Source organism: Xiphophorus hellerii, chromosome 9 (genome assembly GCF_003331165.1).
Source record: "Xiphophorus hellerii strain 12219 chromosome 9, Xiphophorus_hellerii-4.1, whole genome shotgun sequence".
Lineage (NCBI taxonomy): Eukaryota > Metazoa > Chordata > Actinopteri > Cyprinodontiformes > Poeciliidae > Xiphophorus > Xiphophorus hellerii.
The window spans coordinates 28,792,498-28,813,930 of NC_045680.1; the positions used below are offsets into that span (position 1 = coordinate 28,792,498).

General features: G+C 45.8%; 1 protein-coding gene across 2 annotated transcripts in view; it reads right to left on the reverse strand.

The window, feature by feature from the left end:
• nfic (nuclear factor I/C) overlaps positions 1-21,433 on the reverse strand; it is a 103,785-nt gene that overhangs the window by 60,862 nt on the left and 21,490 nt on the right. For both annotated transcript variants that reach the window (XM_032572549.1, XM_032572550.1), the window contains exons 7-8: positions 20,951-21,083; positions 19,944-20,065 (exon numbers count right to left, since the gene is read on the reverse strand). In XM_032572549.1, coding sequence (XP_032428440.1) covers positions 19,944-20,065; positions 20,951-21,083 — 255 coding nt within the window. The remainder of the gene's footprint in view (positions 1-19,943; positions 20,066-20,950; positions 21,084-21,433) is intronic.

A 21,433-nucleotide genomic window follows, 5' to 3' on the forward strand; every position in this document is an offset into this window, starting at 1 on the left:
GACAAGATACACATGTGTACCAAGTTTCGTAATTCTAAGCTAAAGCATGGCTTGGGGCTGATTTTTTGAAATATTCTAGGGGGCGATATAGAGAAATTAGGCCACGCCCACCACATTTTGTTATGAATTCCTGTTGGCGGGGCAATAAGGATCCATCCTAGTGAGTTTGGAGCAGCTCACCCCGAAACTGTGGAATTCAGAGCCAAACGAAATTTGACGGCGTTCGCAACGCCGCCACGCCCACCTGCTTCATCGCAGCCAGTCGGGGTTGGAATACTCAACACACCAACATGTCTTCTGTCTCTGGACACAGTTTCATGTTGATTAGGTCAAAGGGCTAAGAGAGCGACCGTTCACAGTAAAACATGACACTTCCTGTTCTCAGGGGGCGTGGCCTACTTAAAAAAATAATTTCACCACAGGGTATTTTAGGACACCCGATGACAATCAATCAATGAAAGTTTGGTCCCTCTCTGTGTTTTTGTATAGGAAATATAAGAGTTTCGTGTTTCATGGCGAGTAGCTGAACTTTGACCCCTGGTAACCCCCCTTCAGCAAGCTCATACAGTCACCAATTTGATAACTTTAAATCAGACATGCCTTATGATCAGACTGACCGAATTTGAAGCCGATCACTCGAAATCCCTAGGAGGAGTTCGATCAAATGCAAAGGCTGTAAACGTCAAACTCGAGGTCCAAAATGGACCTTCAATACAAAATGGCCGACTTCCTGTTGGGTTTAGAGCATGGCTCCAAGAGACTTTTTTGTACGTCCTGACAAGATACACATATGTACCAAGTTTCGTAATTCTAGGATAAAGCATGGCCTGGGGCTGTTCATTTAAAATACTCTAGGGGTCGCTATAGAAAAATTAGGCCACGCCCACCAAATATCGCTATGGATTCCTGTTCGGGGATGGATAAGGATCCATCCTAGTGAGTTTGGAGCAGCTCACCCCGAAACTGTGGAATTCAGAGCCAAACGAAATTCGACGGCGTTCGCAACGCCGCCACGCCCACCTGCTTCATCGCAGCCGGTCGGGGTTGGAATACTCAACACACCAACATGTCTTCTGTCTCTGGACACAGTTTCATGTTGATTAGGTCAAAGGGCTAAGATAGCGACCGTTCACAGTAAAACATGACACTTCCTGTTCTCAGGGGGCGTGGCCTACTTAAAAAAATAATTTCACCACAGGGTATTTTAGAACACCTGATGACAATCAATCCCTGAACGTTTGGTCCCTCTATGTGTTTTTATATAGGAAATATAAGAGTTTCGTGTTTCATGGCGAGTAGGTGAACTTTGACCCCTGCTAACCCCCCTTCAACATACTCCAAAACTCACCAATTTGATAACTTTAAATCAAACATGCCTTATGATCAGACTGACCAAGTTTGAAGCCGATCAATCGAAATCCCTAGGAGGAGTTCGATCAAATACGAAGGCTGTAAACGTCAAAATCGAGGTAAAAAATGGACGTTCAAGACAAAATGGCCGACTTCCTGTGATAGTTGGCTAATAACATTAAATGTAAGTTCTGAGTCTTTTGGGGAGCTCTACAAGTGTACCAAATTTCATGTCTCTACGATGAAATACGTTCATACCATTGTGTCAACAGAAAATTGCTAGTTGCCGCCGTTGAGCAATTTATTTTGCGATTGTTGCGACAACCTTAAAATTCAAAATTTTTAAATTTTCTAGTCGCCACCGCCAAGTTTGGTGAGTTTTTGAATATGATAAAGCCCCCAAAAAGGCACACGAAGAGGTGGGAAGAATCGTAATAATAATAATAATAATAATAATAAACAGTACAGATACAATAGGCCTTCGCAGCGCTTTGCTGCTCGGGCCTAATTAAAGCTGCAAGCAGCCTCGGGCGGCCCTCGCAGCAAGCGCCGCTCCGGCCTATTGGCCACCGCGGGGGTTCCGGCCACCGCAGAAGCTCTCGCTCGGTTTCCAGAGCCGCAGCCCGCTCCCCACCGCAGAAGCTCCGCCGCGGTTTCCAGCACCGCCGCCCGCCAGCCGCCGCAGAAGCTGTCGCGCGTTTTCCCCGCCCGTCCACCGGGCGACACGCGTGAATGCGTTCGGCGGCGCTGCCCGACGACTGTCGAAAAATCTGGCGCAGATCGGTCGATGCGTCGAGGAGATACAACCCATGTATTAACTTAGGGGGCGCAGTGGAGCCAAATTACATTTCAAACCCGTTGGGCTCTTTAGAGGTGAACAAAGGTCATACATATCCATTTTGGCGCCAATCGGATGATCCATGCCTGAATGAGAGCCAAACGTATGCATATGGCGAGGGACTGATATTCACCATTTGGCCACGCCCACACGGTTCAGCCAGCAGCGAGCATTGACAGAGTTTATCATCCGAATCATCTTGATTAGGTCAAGAGAGCCATAAACGGAGCTTTCTAAGTAAAAAAACAGCACTTCCTGTTCTGAGGGGGCGGGGCTTAGATGACGTCATAATATGATGACATAGGGTCGTCAAGGATCCCACCAGGGTCACTCGTGCAAAGTTTGGTGCAGAAGCTATCGACCGTTCACAGTAAAATACAAGACTTCCTGTTGTCAGAGGGCGTGGCCTACGTGATGTCATCATTTGACCATTGGATATTATTCTACACCCGAGGATGATCAATAACTCAAACTTTGGTGTCTCTGTCAGTTTTTGTGTTAGAATTACAAATTATTTAATTTTTTCCTCTATAATTCAACATTGAACTGTCATTCCGTAGGGCAATGCTGCCCTCTGGTGTCGAATTACTGAAATTACTGAAATAGTTTCATTATTTCAGTAATTCGACACCAGAGGGCAGCATTGCCCTACACATGACAAAGCCCTTTGTATTACACAGTCGATCAAAATTGAACTCTGTCATTCCGTAGGGCAATGCTGCCCTCTGGTGTCGAATTACTGAAATTACTGAAATAGTTTCATTATTTCAGTAATTCGACACCAGAGGGCAGCATTGCCCTACACATGACAAAGCCCTTTGTATTACACAGTCGATCACAGGGGAACTTTGAGCCTTGCTAACCCCCCTTCAACATGCTCCAAAACTCACCAATTTGATAACTTTAAATCAGACATGCCTTATGATCAGACTGACCGAGTTTGAAGCCGATCAATCGAAATCCCTAGGAGGAGTTCGATCAAATACGAAGGCTGTAAACGTCAAAATCGAGGTCAAATGAACTTCAATCTAAAATGGCCGACTTCCTGTTGGGTTTAGAGCATGGCTCTAAGAGACTTTTTTGTACGTCCCGACAAGATACACATGTGTACCAAGTTTCGTAATTCTAGGTTTAAGCATGGCTTGGGGCTGTTCATTTAAAATACTCTAGGGGTCGCTATAGAAAAATTAGGCCACGCCCACCAAATATCGCTATGGATTCCTGTTCGGGGATGGATAAGGATCCATCCTAGTGAGTTTGGAGCAGCTCACCCCGAAACTGTGGAATTCAGAGCCAAACGAAATTCGATGGCGTTCGCAACGCCGCCACGCCCACCTGCTTCATCGCAGCCGGTCGGGGTTGGAATCCACAACACACCAACATGTCTTCTGTCTCTGGACACAGTTTCATGTTGATTAGGTCAAAGGGCTAAGATAGCCACCGTTCACAGTAAAACATTACACTTCCTGCTCTCAGGGGGCGTGGCCTACATAAAAAAAAAATTTCACTGCAGGGTATTTTAGGGCACCCGATGACAACCAATCCCTGAAAGTTTGGTCCCTCTATGTGTTTTTGTATAGGAAATATAAGAGGTTTTTGTTTGATGGCGTGTAGGTGAACTTTGACCCCTGCTAACCCCCCTTCAACATGCTCCAAAACTCACCAATTTGATAACTTTAAATCAGACATGCCTTATGATCAGACTGACCGAGTTTGAAGCCGATCAATCGAAATCCCTAGGAGGAGTTCGATCAAATACGAAGGCTGTAAACGGCCAAAATAGGGTCCAAAATGGACCTTCAATACAAAATGGCCGACTTCCTGCGATACTTGCACTATGACATTACTTGTAAATTCTGAGCGTCTTAGTGAGCTCTACAACTGTACCGAATTTCAAGTCTCTACGATGAAGTAAGTGAATAGCAATGGGTCTTTTGAAAATTGCTAGGTGGCGGCGTTGAGCCATTTTTTTTGCGATTTTTGCGGCGACCTTAAAATTCAAAATTTTTAAACCGCCTAGACGCGTCCGCCAAGTTTGGTGAGTTTTTGAATATGATAAAGCCCCCAAAAAGGCACACGAAGAGGTGGGAAGAATAATAATAATAATAATAATAAACAGTACAGAAACAATAGGCCTTCGCAGCGCTTTGCTGCTCGGGCCTAATAAACAGTACAGATACAATAGGCCTTCGCAGCGCTTTGCTGCTCGGGCCTAATTAAAGCTGCAAGCAGCCTCGGGCGGCCCTCGCAGCAAGCGCCGCTCCGGCCTATTGGCCACCGCGGGGGTTCCGGCCACCGCAGAAGCTCTCGCGCGTTTTCCAGAGCCGCAGCCCGCTCCCCACCGCGGAAGCTCTGCCGCAGTTTCCAGCATCGCCGCCCGCTAGCCGCCGCAGAAGCTGTCGCGCGTTTTCCCCGCCTGTCCACCGGGCGACAGGCGTGAATGCGTTCGGCGGCGCTCCCCGACGACTGTCGAAAAATCTGGTGCAGATCGGTCGATGCGTCGAGAAGATACGGCCGATGAATTAACTTAGGGGGCGCAGTGGAGTCAAATTACATCTCAAACCCGTTGGGCTCTTTAGAGGTGAACAAAGGTCATACATATCCATTTTGGCGCCAATCGGATGATCCATGTGTGAATTAGAGCCAAACGTATGTATATGGCGAGGGACTGATATTCGCCGTTTGGCCACGCCCACACGGTTCAGCCAGCAGCGAGCATTGACAGAGTTTATCATCCGAATCATCGTGATTAGGTCAAGAGAGCCATAAACGGAGCTTTCCAAGGAAAAAAAAGGCACTTCCTGTTCTGAGGGGGCGGAGCTTAGATTACGTCATAATATGATGACATAGGGTCGTCAAGGATCCCACCAGGGTCACTCGTGCAAAGTTTGGTGCAGAAGCTATCGACCGTTCACAGTAAAATACAAGACTTCCTGTTGTCAGAGGGCGTGGCCTACGTGATGTCATCATTTGACCATTGGATATTATTCTACACCCGAGGATGATCAATAACTCAAACTTTGGTGTCTCTGTCAGTTTTTGTGTTAGAATTACAAATTATTTAATTTTTTCCTCCATTACAACATTGAACTTTCATTCCGTAGGGCAATGCTGCCCTCTGGTGTCGAATTACTGAAATAATGAAACTATTTCAGTGGGCAGCAGAGGGCAGCATTGCCCTACAAACAACGAACATGGACTGTTTATTATGTAATTACACAGAAGATCTCTCTAATTCATTCTGAGGGGGCGGGGCTTAGATGACGTCATAATATGATGACATAGCATTGTCAGGTATCACACCAGGATGAGTCAGGCCAAGTTTGGTGCAGCTCGGTCGAAACATGTGGAATCTAGATGCAAACGTATGGCATCGGCGTTACAGTTCACTTCGCCACGCCGCCACACCCAGCTGCTTCATCGCAGCCGGTCAGGGCTTGGATCCACAACACACCAACATGTCTTCTGTCTCTGGACACAGTTTCATGTTGATTAGGTCAAAGGGCTAAGATAGCGACCGTTCACAGTAAAACATGACACTTCCTGTTCTCAGGGGGCGTGGCCTAAGCGATGTCATAATTTCACCACAGGGTATTTTAGGACACCTATTGTTGATCAATAACTGAAAATTTGGTGTCTCTGTGAGTTTCTGTGCAGGATATATAAGAGTTTCGTGTTTCATGGCGAGTAGGTGAACTTTGACCCCTGGTAACCCCCCTTCAGCAAGCTCATACAGTCACCAATTTGATAACTTTAAATCAGACATGCCTTATGATCAGACTGACCGAGTTTGAAGCCGATCAATCGAAATCCCTAGGAGGAGTTCGATCAAATACGAATGCTGTAAACGTCAAAATCGAGGTCAAATGAAATTCAATCTAAAATGGCCGACTTCCTGTTGGGTTTCGACCATGGCTCTAAGAGACTTTTTTGTACGTCCCGACAAGATACACATGTGTACCAAGTTTCGTAATTCTAGGTTTAAGCATGGCTTGGGGCTGTTCATTTAAAATACTCTAGGGGTCGCTATAGAGAAATTAGGCCACGCCCACCAAATTTTGTTATGAATTCCTGTCGGTGGGTGGATAAGGATCCATCCTAGTGAGTTTGGAGCAGCTGGGCCCGAAATTGTGGAATTCAGAGCCAAACGTATGGCAACGGCGTTACAGGTCACTTCGCCACGCCGCCACGCCCACCTGCTATGTCAAAGCCGGTCAGGGTTGGAATCCTCAACACACCAACATGTCTTCTGTCTCTGGACACAGTTTCATGTTGATTAGGTCAAAGGGCTAAGATAGCGACCGTTCACAGTAAAACATGACACTTCCTGTTCTCAGGGGGCGTGGCCTAAGTGATGTCATCATTTGACCATAGGGTAGTGTAGGGCACCCGATGACGATCAATCACTGAAAGTTTGGTCCCTCTATGTGTTTTTGTATAGGAAATATAAGAGTTTCGTGTTTCATGGCGAGTAGGTGAACTTTGACCCCTGCTAACCCCCCTTCAACATGCTCCAAAACTCACCAATTTGATAACTTTAAATCAAACATGCCTTATGATCAGACTGACCGAGATTGAAGTCGATCAATCGAAATCCCTAGGAGGAGTTCGATCAAATACGAAGGCTGTAAACGTCAAAATCGAGGTAAAAAATGGACGTTCAATACAAAATGGCCGACTTTCTGTGATAGTTGGCTTATAACATTAAATGTAAGTTCTGAGTCTTTTGGTGAGCTCTACAGGTGTACCAAATTTCATGTCTCTACGATGAAGTACGTTCATACCATTGTGTCAACATAAAATTGCTAGTTGCCGCCGTTCAGCAATTTTTTTTGCGATTTTTGCGACAACCTTAAAATTCAAAATTTTTAAATTTTCTAGTTGCGACCGCCAAGTTTGGTGAGTTTTTGAATATGATAAAGCCCCCAAAAAGGCACACGAAGAGGGGGGCAGAATCGTAATAATAATAATAAGAAACAGTACAGATACAATAGGCCTTCGCAGCGCTTTGCTGCTCGGGCCTAATTAAAGCTGCAAGCAGCCTCGGGCGGCCCTCGCAGCAAGCGCCGCTCCGGCCTATTGGCCACCGCGGGGGTTCCGGCCACCGCAGAAGCTCTCGCGCGGTTTCCAGAGCCGCAGCCCGCTCCCCACCGCGGAAGCTCCGCCGCAGTTTCCAGCACCGCCGCACGCCAGCCGCCGCAGAAGCTGTCGCGCGTTTTCCCCGCCCGTCCACCGGGCGACACGCGTGAATGCGTTCGGCGGGGCTGCCCGACGACTGTCGAAAAATCTGGCGCAGATCGTTCGATGCGTCGAGGAGATACAACCCATGTATTAACTTAGGGGGCGCAGTGGAGCCAAATTACATTTCAAACCCGTTGGGCTCTTTAGAGGTGAACAAAGGTCATACATATCCAGTTTGGCGCCAATCGGATGATCCATGCCTGAATAAGAGCCAAACGTATGCATATGGCGAGGGACTGATATTCGCCGTTTGGCCACGGCCACACAGTTCAGCCAGCAGCGAGCATTGACAGAGTTTATCATCCGAATCATCTTGATTAGGTCAAGAGAGCCATAAACGGAGCTTTCTAAGTAAAAAAACGGCACTTCCTGTTCTGAGGGGGCGGGGCTTAGATGACGTCATAATATGATGACATAGGGTCGTCAAGGATCCCACCAGGGTCACTCGTGCAAAGTTTGGTGCAGAAGCTATCGACCGTTCACAGTAAAATACAAGACTTCCTGTTGTCAGAGGGCGTGGCCTACGTGATGTCATCATTTGACCATTGGATATTATTCTACACCCGAGGATGATCAATAACTCAAACTTTGGTGTCTCTGTCAGTTTTTGTGTTAGAATTACAAATTATTTAATTTTTTCCTCTATAATTCAACATTGAACTGTCATTCCGTAGGGCAATGCTGCCCTCTGGTGTCGAATTACTGAAATTACTGAAATAGTTTCATTATTTCAGTAATTCGACACCAGAGGGCAGCATTGCCCTACACATGACAAAGCCCTTTGTATTACACAGTCGATCAAAATTGAACTCTGTCATTCCGTAGGGCAATGCTGCCCTCTGGTGTCGAATTACTGAAATTACTGAAATAGTTTCATTATTTCAGTAATTCGACACCAGAGGGCAGCATTGCCCTACACATGACAAAGCCCTTTGTATTACACAGTCGATCACAGGGGAACTTTGAGCCTTGCTAACCCCCCTTCAACATGCTTCAAAACTCACCAATTTGATAACTTTAAATCAGACATGCCTTATGATCAGACTGACCAAGTTTGAAGTCGATCAATCGAAATCCCTAGGAGGAGTTTGATCAAATACGAAGGCTGTAAACGTCAAAATCGAGGTCAAATGAACTTCAATCTAAAATGGCCGACTTCCTGTTGGGTTTAGAGCATGGCTCCAAGAGACTTTTTTGTACGTCCTGACAAGATACACATGTGTACCAAGTTTCGTAATTCTAAGCTAAAGCATGGCTTGGGGCTGATTTTTTGAAATATTCTAGGGGGCGATATAGAGAAATTAGGCCACGCCCACCACATTTTGTTATGAATTCCTGTTGGCGGGTCAATAAGGATCCATCCTAGTGAGTTTGGAGCAGCTCACCCCGAAACTGTGGAATTCAGAGCCAAACGAAATTTGACGGCGTTCGCAACGCCGCCACGCCCACCTGCTTCATCGCAGCCAGTCGGGGTTGGAATACTCAACACACCAACATGTCTTCTGTCTCTGGACACAGTTTCATGTTGATTAGGTCAAAGGGCTAAGAGAGCGACCGTTCACAGTAAAACATGACACTTCCTGTTCTCAGGGGGCGTGGCCTACTTAAAAAAATAATTTCACCACAGGGTATTTTAGGACACCCGATGACAATCAATCAATGAAAGTTTGGTCCCTCTCTGTGTTTTTGTATAGGAAATATAAGAGTTTCGTGTTTCATGGCGAGTAGCTGAACTTTGACCCCTGGTAACACCCCTTCAGCAAGCTCATACAGTCACCAATTTGATAACTTTAAATCAGACATGCCTTATGATCAGACTGACCGAATTTGAAGCCGATCACTCGAAATCCCTAGGAGGAGTTCGATCAAATGCAAAGGCTGTAAACGTCAAACTCGAGGTCCAAAATGGACCTTCAATACAAAATGGCCGACTTCCTGTTGGGTTTAGAGCATGGCTCCAAGAGACTTTTTTGTACGTCCTGACAAGATACACATATGTACCAAGTTTCGTAATTCTAGGATAAAGCATGGCCTGGGGCTGTTCATTTAAAATACTCTAGGGGTCGCTATAGAAAAATTAGGCCACGCCCACCAAATATCGCTATGGATTCCTGTTCGGGGATGGATAAGGATCCATCCTAGTGAGTTTGGAGCAGCTCACCCCGAAACTGTGGAATTCAGAGCCAAACGAAATTCGACGGCGTTCGCAACGCCGCCACGCCCACCTGCTTCATCGCAGTCGGTCGGGGTTGGAATACTCAACACACCAACATGTCTTCTGTCTCTGGACACAGTTTCATGTTGATTAGGTCAAAGGGCTAAGATAGCGACCGTTCACAGTAAAACATGACACTTCCTGTTCTCAGGGGGCGTGGCCTACTTAAAAAAATAATTTCACCACAGGGTATTTTAGAACACCTGATGACAATCAATCCCTGAACGTTTGGTCCCTCTATGTGTTTTTATATAGGAAATATAAGAGTTTCGTGTTTCATGGCGAGTAGGTGAACTTTGACCCCTGCTAACCCCCCTTCAACATACTCCAAAACTCACCAATTTGATAACTTTAAATCAAACATGCCTTATGATCAGACTGACCAAGTTTGAAGCCGATCAATCGAAATCCCTAGGAGGAGTTCGATCAAATACGAAGGCTGTAAACGTCAAAATCGAGGTAAAAAATGGACGTTCAAGACAAAATGGCCGACTTCCTGTGATAGTTGGCTAATAACATTAAATGTAAGTTCTGAGTCTTTTGGTGAGCTCTACAGGTGTACCAAATTTCATGTCTCTACGATGAAGTACGTTCATACCATTGTGTCAACAGAAAATTGCTAGTTGCCGCCGTTGAGCAATTTATTTTGCGATTGTTGCGACAACCTTAAAATTCAAAATTTTTAAATTTTCTAGTCGCCACCGCCAAGTTTGGTGAGTTTTTGAATATGATAAAGCCCCCAAAAAGGCACACGAAGAGGTGGGAAGAATCGTAATAATAATTAAAGCTGCAAGCAGCCTCGGGCGGCCCTCGCAGCAAGCGCCGCTCCGGCCTATTGGCCACCGCGGGGGTTCCGGCCACCGCAGAAGCTCTCGCACAGTTTCCAGAGCCGCAGCCCGCTCGCCACCGCAGAAGCTCTGCCGCAGTTTCCAGCACCGCCGCCCGCCAGCCGCCGCAGGAGCTGTCGCGCATTTTCGCCGCCCGTCCACCGGGCGACACGCGTGAATGCGTTCGGCGGCGCTCCCCGACGACTGTCAAAAAATCTGATGCAGATCGGTCGATGCATCGAGGAGATACAGCCCAGGTATTAACTTAGGGGGCGCAGTGGAGTCAAATTACATTTCAACCTCGTTGGGCTCTTTAGAGGTGAACAAAGGTCATACATATCCAGTTTGGCGTCAATCGGATGATCCATGTGTGATTTAGAGCCAAACGTATGCATATGGCGAGGGACTGATATTCGCCGTTTGGCCACGCCCACACGGTTCAGCCAGCAGCGAGCATTTACAGAGTTTATCATCCGAATCATCTTGATTAGGTCAAGAGAGCCATAAACGGAGCTTTCCAAGTAAAAAAACGGCACTTCCTGTTCTGAGGGGGCGGGGCTTAGATGACGTCATAATATGATGACATAGGGTCGTCAAGGATCCCACCAGGGTCACTCGTGCAAAGTTTGGTGCAGAAGCTATCGACCGTTCACAGTAAAATACAAGACTTCCTGTTGTCAGAGGGCGTGGCCTACGTGATGTCATCATTTGACCATTGGATATTATTCTACACCCGAGGATGATCAATAACTCAAACTTTGGTGTCTCTGTCAGTTTTTGTGTTAGAATTACAAATTATTTAATTTTTTCCTCCATTACAACATTGAACTTTCATTCCGTAGGGCAATGCTGCCCTCTGGTGTCGAATTACTGAAATAATGAAACTATTTCAGTGGGCAGCAGAGGGCAGCATTGCCCTACAAACAACGAACATGGACTGTTTATTATGTAATTACACAGAAGATCTCTCTAATTCATTCTGAGGGGGCGGGGCTTAGATGACGTCATAATATGATGACATAGCATTGTCAGGTATCACACCAGGATGAGTCAGGCCAAGTTTGGTGCAGCTCGGTCGAAACATGTGGAATCTAGAAGCAAACGTATGGCATCGGCGTTACAGTTCACTTCGCCACGCCGCCACACCCAGCTGCTTCATCGCAGCCGGTCAGGGCTTGGATCCACAACACACCAACATGTCTTCTGTCTCTGGACACAGTTTCATGTTGATTAGGTCAAAGGGCTAAGATAGCGACCGTTCACAGTAAAACATGACACTTCCTGTTCTCAGGGGGCGTGGCCTAAGTGATGTCATCATTTCACCACAGGGTATTTTTGGACACCTAATGATGATCAATAATTTAAAGTTTGGTATCTCTGTGAGTTTCTGTGCAGGATATATAAGAGTTTGGTGTTTCATGGCGAGTAGGTGAACTTTGACCCCTGGTAACCCCCCTTCAGCAAGCTCATGCAGTCACCAATTTGATAACTTTAAATCAAACATGCCTTATGATCAGACTGACCGAGTTTGAAGCCGATCAATCGAAATCCCTAGGAGGAGTTCGATCAAATGCAAAGGCTGTAAACGTCAAAGTCGAGGTCCAAAATGGACCTTCAATACAAAATGGCCGACTTCCTGTTGGGTTTCGACCATAGCTCTAATAGACTTTTTGTACGTCCTGACAAGATACACATATGTACCAAGTTTCGTAATTCTAGGTTAAAGCATGGCTTGGGGCTGTTCATTTAAAATACTCTAGGGGGCGCTATAGATAAATTAGGCCACGCCCACCAAATTTTGTTATGAATTCCTGTCGGTGGGTGGATAAGGATCCATCCTAGTGAGTTTGGAGCAGCTGGGCCCGAAATTGTGGAATTCAGAGCCAAACGTATGGCAACGGCGTTACAGGTCACTTCGCCACGCCGCCACGCCCACCTGCTATGTCAAAGCCGGTCGGGGTTGGAATGCTCAACACACCAACATGTCTTCTGTCTCTGGACACAGTTTCATGTTGATGAGGTCAAAGGGCTAAGATAGCGACCGTTCACAGTAAAACATGACACTTCCTGTTCTCAGGGGGCGTGGCCTAAGTGATGTCATCATTTGACCATAGGGTCTTTTAGGACACCCGATGATGATCAATCAGTGAAAGTTTGGTCCCTCTATGTGTTTTTATATAGGAAATATAAGAGTTTCGTGTTTCATGGCGAGTAGGTGAACTTTGACCCCTGCTAACCCCCCTTCAACATGCTCCAAAACTCACCAATTTGATAACTTTAAATCAAACATGCCTTATGATCAGACTGACCGAGTTTGAAGCCGATCAATCGAAATCCCTAGGAGGAGTTCGATCAAATACGAAGGCTGTAAACGTCAAAATCGAGGTAAAAAATGGACGATCAATACAAAATGGCCGACTTCCTGTGATAGTTGGCTTATAACATTAAATGTAAGTTCTGAGTCTTTTGGTGAGCTCTACATGTGTACCAAATTTCATGTCTCTACGATGAAGTACGTTCATACCATTGTGTCAACAGAAAATTGCTAGTTGCCGCCGTTCAGCAATTTTTTTTGCGATTTTTGCGACAACCTTAAAATTCAAAATTTTTAAATTTTCTAGTCGCCACCGCCAAGTTTGGTGAGTTTTTGAATATGATAAAGCCCCCAAAAAGGCGCCTCTTTGGGGGGGCAGAATCGTAATAATAATAATAAGAAACAGTACAGAAACAATAGGCCTTCGCAGCGCTTTGCTGCTCGGGCCTAATAATAATAATAATAATAATAAACAGTACAGATACAATAGGCCTTCGCAGCGCTTTGCTGCTCGGGCCTAATAATAATAATAAACAGTACAGATACAATAGGCCTTCGCAGCGCTTTGCTGCTCGGGCCTAATAAACAGTACAGATACAATAGGCCTTCGCAGCGCTTTGCTGCTCGGGCCTAATTAAAGCTGCGAGCAGCCTCGGGCGGCCCTCGCAGCAAGCGCCGCTCCGGCCTATTGGCCACCGCGGGGGTTCCGGCCACCGCAGAAGCTCTCGCACGTTTTCCAGAGCCGCAGCCCGCTCCCCACCGCAGAAGCTCTGCCGCAGTTTCCAGCACCGCCGCCCGCTAGCCGCCGCAGAAGCTGTCGCGCATTTTCCCCGCCCGTCCACCGGGCGACACGCATGAATGCGTTCGGCGGCGCTCCCCGACGACTGTCAAAAAATCTGGTGCAGATCGGTCGATGCGTCGAGGAGATACAGCCGATGTGTCAACTTAGGGGGCGCAGTGGAGTCAAATTACATCTCAAACCCGTTGGGCTCTTTAGAGGTGAACAAAGGTCATACATATCCAGTTTGGCGCCAATCGGATGATCCATGTGTGAATTACAGCCAAACGTATGTATATGGCGAGGGACTGATATTCGCCATTTGGCCACGCCCACACGGTTCAGCCAGCAGCGAGCATTGACAGAGTTTATCATCCGAATCATCTTGATTAGGTCAAAAGAGCCATAAACAGAGCTTTCCAAGGAAAAAAACGGCACTTCCTGTTCTGAGGGGGCGGGGCTTAGATGACGTCATAATATGATGACGTACGATCGTCCGGCATCCCACCAAGAACACTCATGCCAAATTTGGTGCAGCTCGGTCAAAATATGTGGAATGTAGAGGCAAACGTATACGAACGGCGTTGCCGCCATTGAAAACTCTTGGCACTTTAAAGCAAGCGAGACCAACTTCCTATCTGTCATCCAACACAGAATCACCTTGATTAGGTCAAGAGAGCCATAGATGAAAGTTTCCAAGGAAAAAAATAGCACTTCCTGTTGTGAGGGGGCGGGGCTTAGATGACGTCATAATATGATGACGTAGGATCGACGAGCATCCCACCAGATTCACTCAGGCAAAGTTTGGTGCAGAAGCTATCGACCGTTCACAGTAAAATACGAGTCTTCCTGTTGTCAGGGGGCGTGGCCTACGTGATGTCATCATTTAACCATTGGATATTATTGGACACAAGATGACGATCAATAACTGAAGGTTTGGTGTCTCTGTGAGTTTTTGTGTTAGAAGTACAAATTTTTAATTTTTTCCTCTGCATTACAAAATTCAACTTAGTCATCCGTAGGGCAATGCTGCCCTCTGGTGTCGAATTACTGAAATAATGAAACTATTTCAGTGGCCAGCAGAGGGCAGCATTGCCCTACAAACGACGAACATGGACTGTTTATTATGTAATTACACAGAAGATCTCTCTAATTCATTCTGAGGGGGCGGGGCTTAGATGACGTCATAATATGATGACATAGCATTGTCAGGCATCACACCAGGATCACTCAGGCCAAGTTTGGTGCAGTTTGGTCGAAACATGTGGAATCTAGAAGCAAACGTATGGCATCGGCGTTACAGGTCACTTCGCCACGCCGCCACACCCAGCTGCTTCATCGCAGCCGGTCAGGGCTTGAATCCACAACACACCAACATGTCTTCTGCCTCTGGACACAGTTTCATGTTGATTAGGTCAAAGGGCTAAGATAGCGACCGTTGACAGTAAAACATGACACTTCCTGTTCTCAGGGGGCGTGGCCTAAGCGATGTCATAATTTCACCACAGGGTATTTTAGGACACATAATGATGATCAATTACTGAAAGTTTGGTGTCTCTGTGAGTTTCTGTGCAGGATATATAAGAGTTTCGTGTTTCATGGCGAGTAGGTGAACTTTGACCCCTGGTAACCCCCCTTCAGCAAGCTCATACAGTCACCGTTTTGATAACTTTAAATCAGACATGCCTTATGATCAGACTGACCGAGTTTGAAGCCGATCAATCAAAATCCCTAGGAGGAGTTTGATCAAATACGAAGGCTGTAAAAGTCAAAATCGAGGTCCAAAATGGACCTTCAATACAAAATGGCCGACTTCCTGTTGGGTTTCGACCATGGCTCTAATAGACTTTTTTGTACGTCCTGACAAGATACACATATGTACCAAGTTTCGTAATTCTAGGATAAAGCATGGCTTGGGGCTGTTCATTTAAAATACTCTAGGGGTCGATATAGAGAAATTAGGCCACGCCCACCAAATTTTGTTATGAATTCCTGTCGGTGGGTGGATAAGGATCCATCCTAGTGAGTTTGGAGCAGCTGGGCCCGAAATTGTGGAATTCAGAGCCAAACGTATGGCAACGGCGTTACAGGTCACTTCGCCACGCCGCCATGCCCACCTGCTATGTCAAAGCCGGTCGGGGTTGGAATCCACAACACACCAACATGTATTCTGTCTCTGGACACAGTTTCATGTTGATTAGGTCAAAGGGCTAAGATAGCGACCGTTCACAGTAAAACATTACACTTCCTGCTCTCAGGGGGCGTGGCCTAAGTGATGTCATCATTTGACCATAGGGTATTGTAGGACACCCGATGACGATCAATCACTGAAGGTTTGGTCCCTCTATGTGTTTTTGTATAGGAAATATAAGAGTTTCGTGTTTCATGGCGAGTAGGTGAACTTTGACCCCTGCTAACCCCCCTTCAACATGCTCCAAAACTCACCAATTTGATAACTTTAAATCAGACATGCCTTATGATCAGACTGACCGAGTTTGAAGCCGATCAATCGAAATCCCTAGGAGGAGTTCGATCAAATACGAAGGCTGTAAACATCAAAATCGAGGTAAAAAATGGACCTTCAATCCAACATGGCCGACTTCCTGCAATACTTGCACTATGACATTACTTGTAAATTCTGAGCGTCTTAGTGAGCTCTACAACTGTACCGAATTTCAAGTCTCTACGATGAAGTAAGTGAATAGCAATGGGTCTTTTGAAAATAGGCCTTCGCAGCGCTTTGCTGCTCGGGCCTAATTAAAGCTGCAAGCAGCCTCGAGCGGCCCTCGCAGCAAGCGCCGCTCCGGCCTATTGGCCACCGCGGGGGTTCCAGCCACCGCAGAAGCTCTCAGCACAGTTTCCAAAGCTGCAGCCCGCTCGCCACCGCAGAAGCTCTGCCGCAGTTTCCAGCACCGCCGCCCGCCAGCCACCGCAAAAGCTGTCGCGCATTTTCCCCGCCCGTCCACCGGGCAATACGCATGAATGCGTTCGGCAGCGCTCCCCGACGACTGTCCAAAAATCTGGTGCAGATCGGTCGATGCATCGAGGAGATACAGCCGATGTATTAACTTAGGGGGCGCAGTGGAGTCAAATTACATTTCAAACCAGTTGGGCTCTTTAGAGGTGAACAAAGGTCATACATATCCAGTTTGGCGCCAATCGGATGATCCATGTGTGATTTAGAGCCAAACGTATGCATATGGCGAGGGACTGATATTCGCCATTTGGCCACGCCCACATGGTTCAGCCAGCAGCGAGCATTGACATAGCTCATCATCCGAATCATCTTGATTAGGTCAAGAGAGCCATAGATGGAACTTTCCAAAGAACAAAACAGCCCCTCCTGTTGTGAGGGGACGGGGCTTAGATGACGTCATAATATGATGACATAGGATCGTCAGGCATCCCACCAGGATCACTCAGGCCAAGTTTGGTGCAGCTCGGTCAAAACATTTGGAATCTAAAAGCAAACGTATGGCAACGGCGTTGCCGCAATTGAAAACTCTTGGCACTTTAAAGCAAGTGAGACCAACTTCCTATCTGTCATCCAACACAGAATCACCTTGATTAGGTCAAGAGAGCCATAGATTGAACTTTCCAAAGAAAAATACAGCACTTCCTGTTGTGAGGGGCCGGGGCTTAGATGACGTCATAATATGATGACATAGGATTGTCAGGCATCACACCAGGATCACTCAGGCCAAGTTTGGTGCAGCTCGGTCGAAACCTGTGAAATCTAGAGGCAAACGTATACCAACGGCGTTGCCGCCATTGAAAAGTCTTGGCACTTTAAAGCAAGTGAGACCAACTTCCTATCTTTCATCCAACACAGAATCACCTTGATTAGGTCAAGAGAGCCATAGATGGAACTTTCCAAGGAAAAAAATAGCACTTCCTGTTGTTAGGGACAGAATCACCTTGATTAGGTCAAGAGAGCCATAGATGGAACTTTCCAAGGAAAAAAATAGCACTTCCTGTTGTGAGGGGGCGGGGCTTACATGACGTCATAATATGATGATATAGGATTGTCAGGCATCCCTCCATGGAGGGCCACCAAACTTGGCCACCAAACTTGGCCTGACTGATCCTGCAGGATCAGTCAGGCCAAGTTTGGTGCAGCTCGGTCAAAACCTGTGGAATCTAGAGTCAAACGTATACCAACGGCGTTACAGGTCACTTCGCCACGCGGCCACACCCACCTGCTTAATCGCAGCTGGTAGGGCTGGAATCCACAACACACCAACATGTCTTCTGTGTCCGGACAGTTTCATGTTGATTAGGTCAAAGGGGTAAGATAGCGACTGTTCACAGTAAAACATGACACTTCCTGTTCTCAGGGGGCGTGGCCTAAATGCTGTCATCATTTGACCATTGGGTATTTTAGGACACTCCATGATTATCAATAACTGAATGTTTGGTCTCTCTGTGAGTTTCTGTGAAGGAGATATAACAGTTTCGTGTTTCATGGCGAGTAGGTGAACTTTGACCCCTGGTAACTCCCCTTCAACATGCTCAAAAACTCACCATTTTGATAACTTTGAATTGGCCATGCCTTATGATCAGACTGACCAAGTTTGAAGCCGATCAATTGAAATCCCTAGGAGGAGTTCAATCAAATACGAAGGCTATAAACGTCAAAATCACGGTCAAAATCTGAACTTCAATCCAAAATGGCCAACTTCCTGTTGGGTTTCGACCATGGTTCTAAGAGACTTTTTTGTACGTCCTGACAAGTTACACATGTGTACCAAGTTTCGTAATTCTAGGTTAAAGCATGGCTTGGGGCTGATCATTTAAAATCTCCTAGGGGGCGCTATAGAGAAATTAGGCCACGCCCACCAAATTTTGTTATGAATTCCTGTCGGCGGGAGGATAAGGATCCATCCTGGTGAGTTTGGAGCAGCTGGGCCCGAAATTGTGGAATTCAGAGCCAAACGTATGGCAACGGCGCTACAGGTCACTTCGCCACGCCTCCACGCCCACCTGCTATGTCAAAGCCGGTCGGGGTTGGAATACACAACACACCAACATGTCTTCTGTCTCTGGAAACAGTTTCATGTTGATTAGGTCAAAGGGCTAAGATAGTGACCGTTCACAGTAAAACATGACACTTCCTGTTCTCAGGGGGCGTGGCCTAAGTGATGTCATCATTTGACCACAGGGTATTGTAGGACACCCGATGACGATCAATCACTGAAAGTTTGGTACCTCTATGTGTTTTTGTATAGGAAATATAAGAGTTTCTTGTTTCATGGCGAGTAGGTGAACTTTGACGCCTGGTAACCCCCCTTCAACATGCTCAAAAACTCACCAATTTGATAACTTTAAATCAGACATGCCTTCTGATCAGACAGACCGAGTTTGAAGCCGATCAATCGAAATCCCTAGGAGGAGTTCGATGAAATACGAAGGCTGTAAACGTCAAAATCGGTGTCAAAATTGGACCTTCAATCCAAAATGGCCGACTTCCTGTGATATTTGGCTTATAACATTAAATGTAAGTTCTGAATGTTTTGGTGAGCTCTACATGTGTACCAAATTTCATGTCTCTACGATGAAGTACGTTCATACCATTGTGTGTCCAGAAAATTGCTAGGTGGTGCAGTTGAGCCATTTTTTTTTGTGATTTTTGCGACGACCTTAAAATACGAAATTTTTAAACCGCCTAGACGCGATCGCCAAGTTTGGTGAGTTTTTGAATATGATAAAGCCCCCAAAAAGGCACGCGAAGAGGGTGGCAGAATCGTAATAATAAACAGTACAGATACAATAGGCCTTCGCAGCACTTTGCTGCTCGGGCCTAATTAGTTTATTTGTTTATTTTGACTCTATGGTCCTCATTCATCAGCTCAGTCTGGCAGTAAGGTGGTTGCTTGGGTGTTTCTTAGCTTGGTTTCCTATAGTTGCTGAGGTGTGGTCTTAGGGTGGGTAAGGCTGTGGTGCTGGTCTTATGTGACCTTTTATCCTTCTCTGCACATGCCCAGTGCTGCCCCCCAGGGGCCACCTGTCTCCTCAGGTATCTGTTCTCCCTGTGTGGTGAGGAAGAAGACGTCAGGTGCAGAGGTGACCACCCTGTTCAAGTATTTTGCCCGTCTGGTGGAACGGACTGCTCAACATGACCGGGAGGAGGTGGTGATCTCCCAGTCACCTGTGCGGGGGTCGAGGCTGGCGGTTCCTCTTCCTGGAATAGTTTTCCTAATATATTTTTCTCAAATTTAAACTGTGAATCATATTTAAATGCATCAACAGTTCAGACTCTCAGTGTTGTTCACGTTTTTCACTTAGAAAGTTCTTCTGCTGACAGAAAATAAAACAATTCAAGCCTCTGTCTCTCAGGCTAACTAATACCTATGTCCGATAAACGTTGCTTATTCTGTTACCTCCTTCCAAGTCATCAGTCCAGTTCCTGGAGCTGCTTGCAGGAGATGCAGGTGAATGGTAATACTCCCCTCCAGGACTGTCAGCATCCTCTTCAATGGAGCCGGACTTAAGGCGTTTACTCCTACAGACAGATTAGTACATAATTATTTTGGACTTAAGTTACTGTTCAGAATTTTTGACAGAAGTAATGCCTAAATATGCGTACGTGTTGTCCTGCTAAATAAAATTACTCTTTTAATATCAAATCTGTACTATTTGTCTGTAGACATGTTGGACTACAGTAAACTCTGTCAAAAGAACACACATAAATGCATGTAATGTATGTCGCTCACAGATATTGTATGCCAACTATTTGTATTGATAAAAATTTTCTTTAAAGAAGAAATTATGAGATGACTGGTGTAGGCATGCAAGCATCTAGCTTATCCAGTACTAAAGCAAGCCTATTCAAAGCTAATGTAAGCCTATTTAAAACTAACACAGGTCTATTCAACGCTAACTCAAGCCTATTCATGGCTAACAAAAGCCTATCTAAGGCTTATCTTTGCTAATGGACAGAAGAGGAAAAAGGCAATTCAGGGGTTGACCAGCTTAGGTATGTTAGTCACATTCTGCCTATCCTTGTTTTCAAATAATATTTGTCACTCTGCATATTTTCACTTATGCAACATAAATCCTCCCTTAGATCTCTGATGAGAAATTATATTTAATATGCCAGACGTCAACATAGAAACACAGAAGTATCTATCTGTCCCTTAGGTTTCCCCTCCAGGGTGTGGTCTGTCCTGTTTTCAACATGTTCATTCTGCTTTACTTCAGCTCCCATCTTCTGTTTTTTCTTTGACTTCAAGCACAACCTAATAAACTTGCTAGATGAGTCCCTTGATTCTGAGTTTTCCTTTTTTAACTCTAAAATATAATCAGCATCAACTGATATAATCAATTGATTTATTATACAATCATAATATAATCAGTCAACTCAGATGCATGTTTTGTGTCTGCATACCCGCTGGAGGACGTGCTGGCCAACGACCGTCGCAGGCTGACCGGTTGGTTGATGGACTGGTTAAGGTCATAGGCCAGATGACCTTGAAGCTCCCCAATAGAGAAACCAGGTCCCACTCCTGTAACTACTGGAGCTACACATAGAAGCAAGAAACTCTGCTCAGACTTAGAGTACATACAAACTGAAACTTCTACATCAAACTGTTGATGTTTTGGATCATTCTGAAGTTCAGATTTGGATATGAATATTTCTTAATTAGTGTTGTTCATGACTCAAATTTTTGGGAGTTAAAAAAAGAGCTCAAAAGAAAAAAAGATTTTAAATAACTAAATGGGATGAAATTGAAGGTTAAAGCACAAGAGAGTGCTAGGGTGAAAGTAAGCGAATGGTGTAATGAGAGAAAGAAAAAGTAAGAGCTAAAGTTTACCAAAAAATGGCCACCATAGGTAAACCCCATCAGTTTATTTTATGATGACGGTTCCA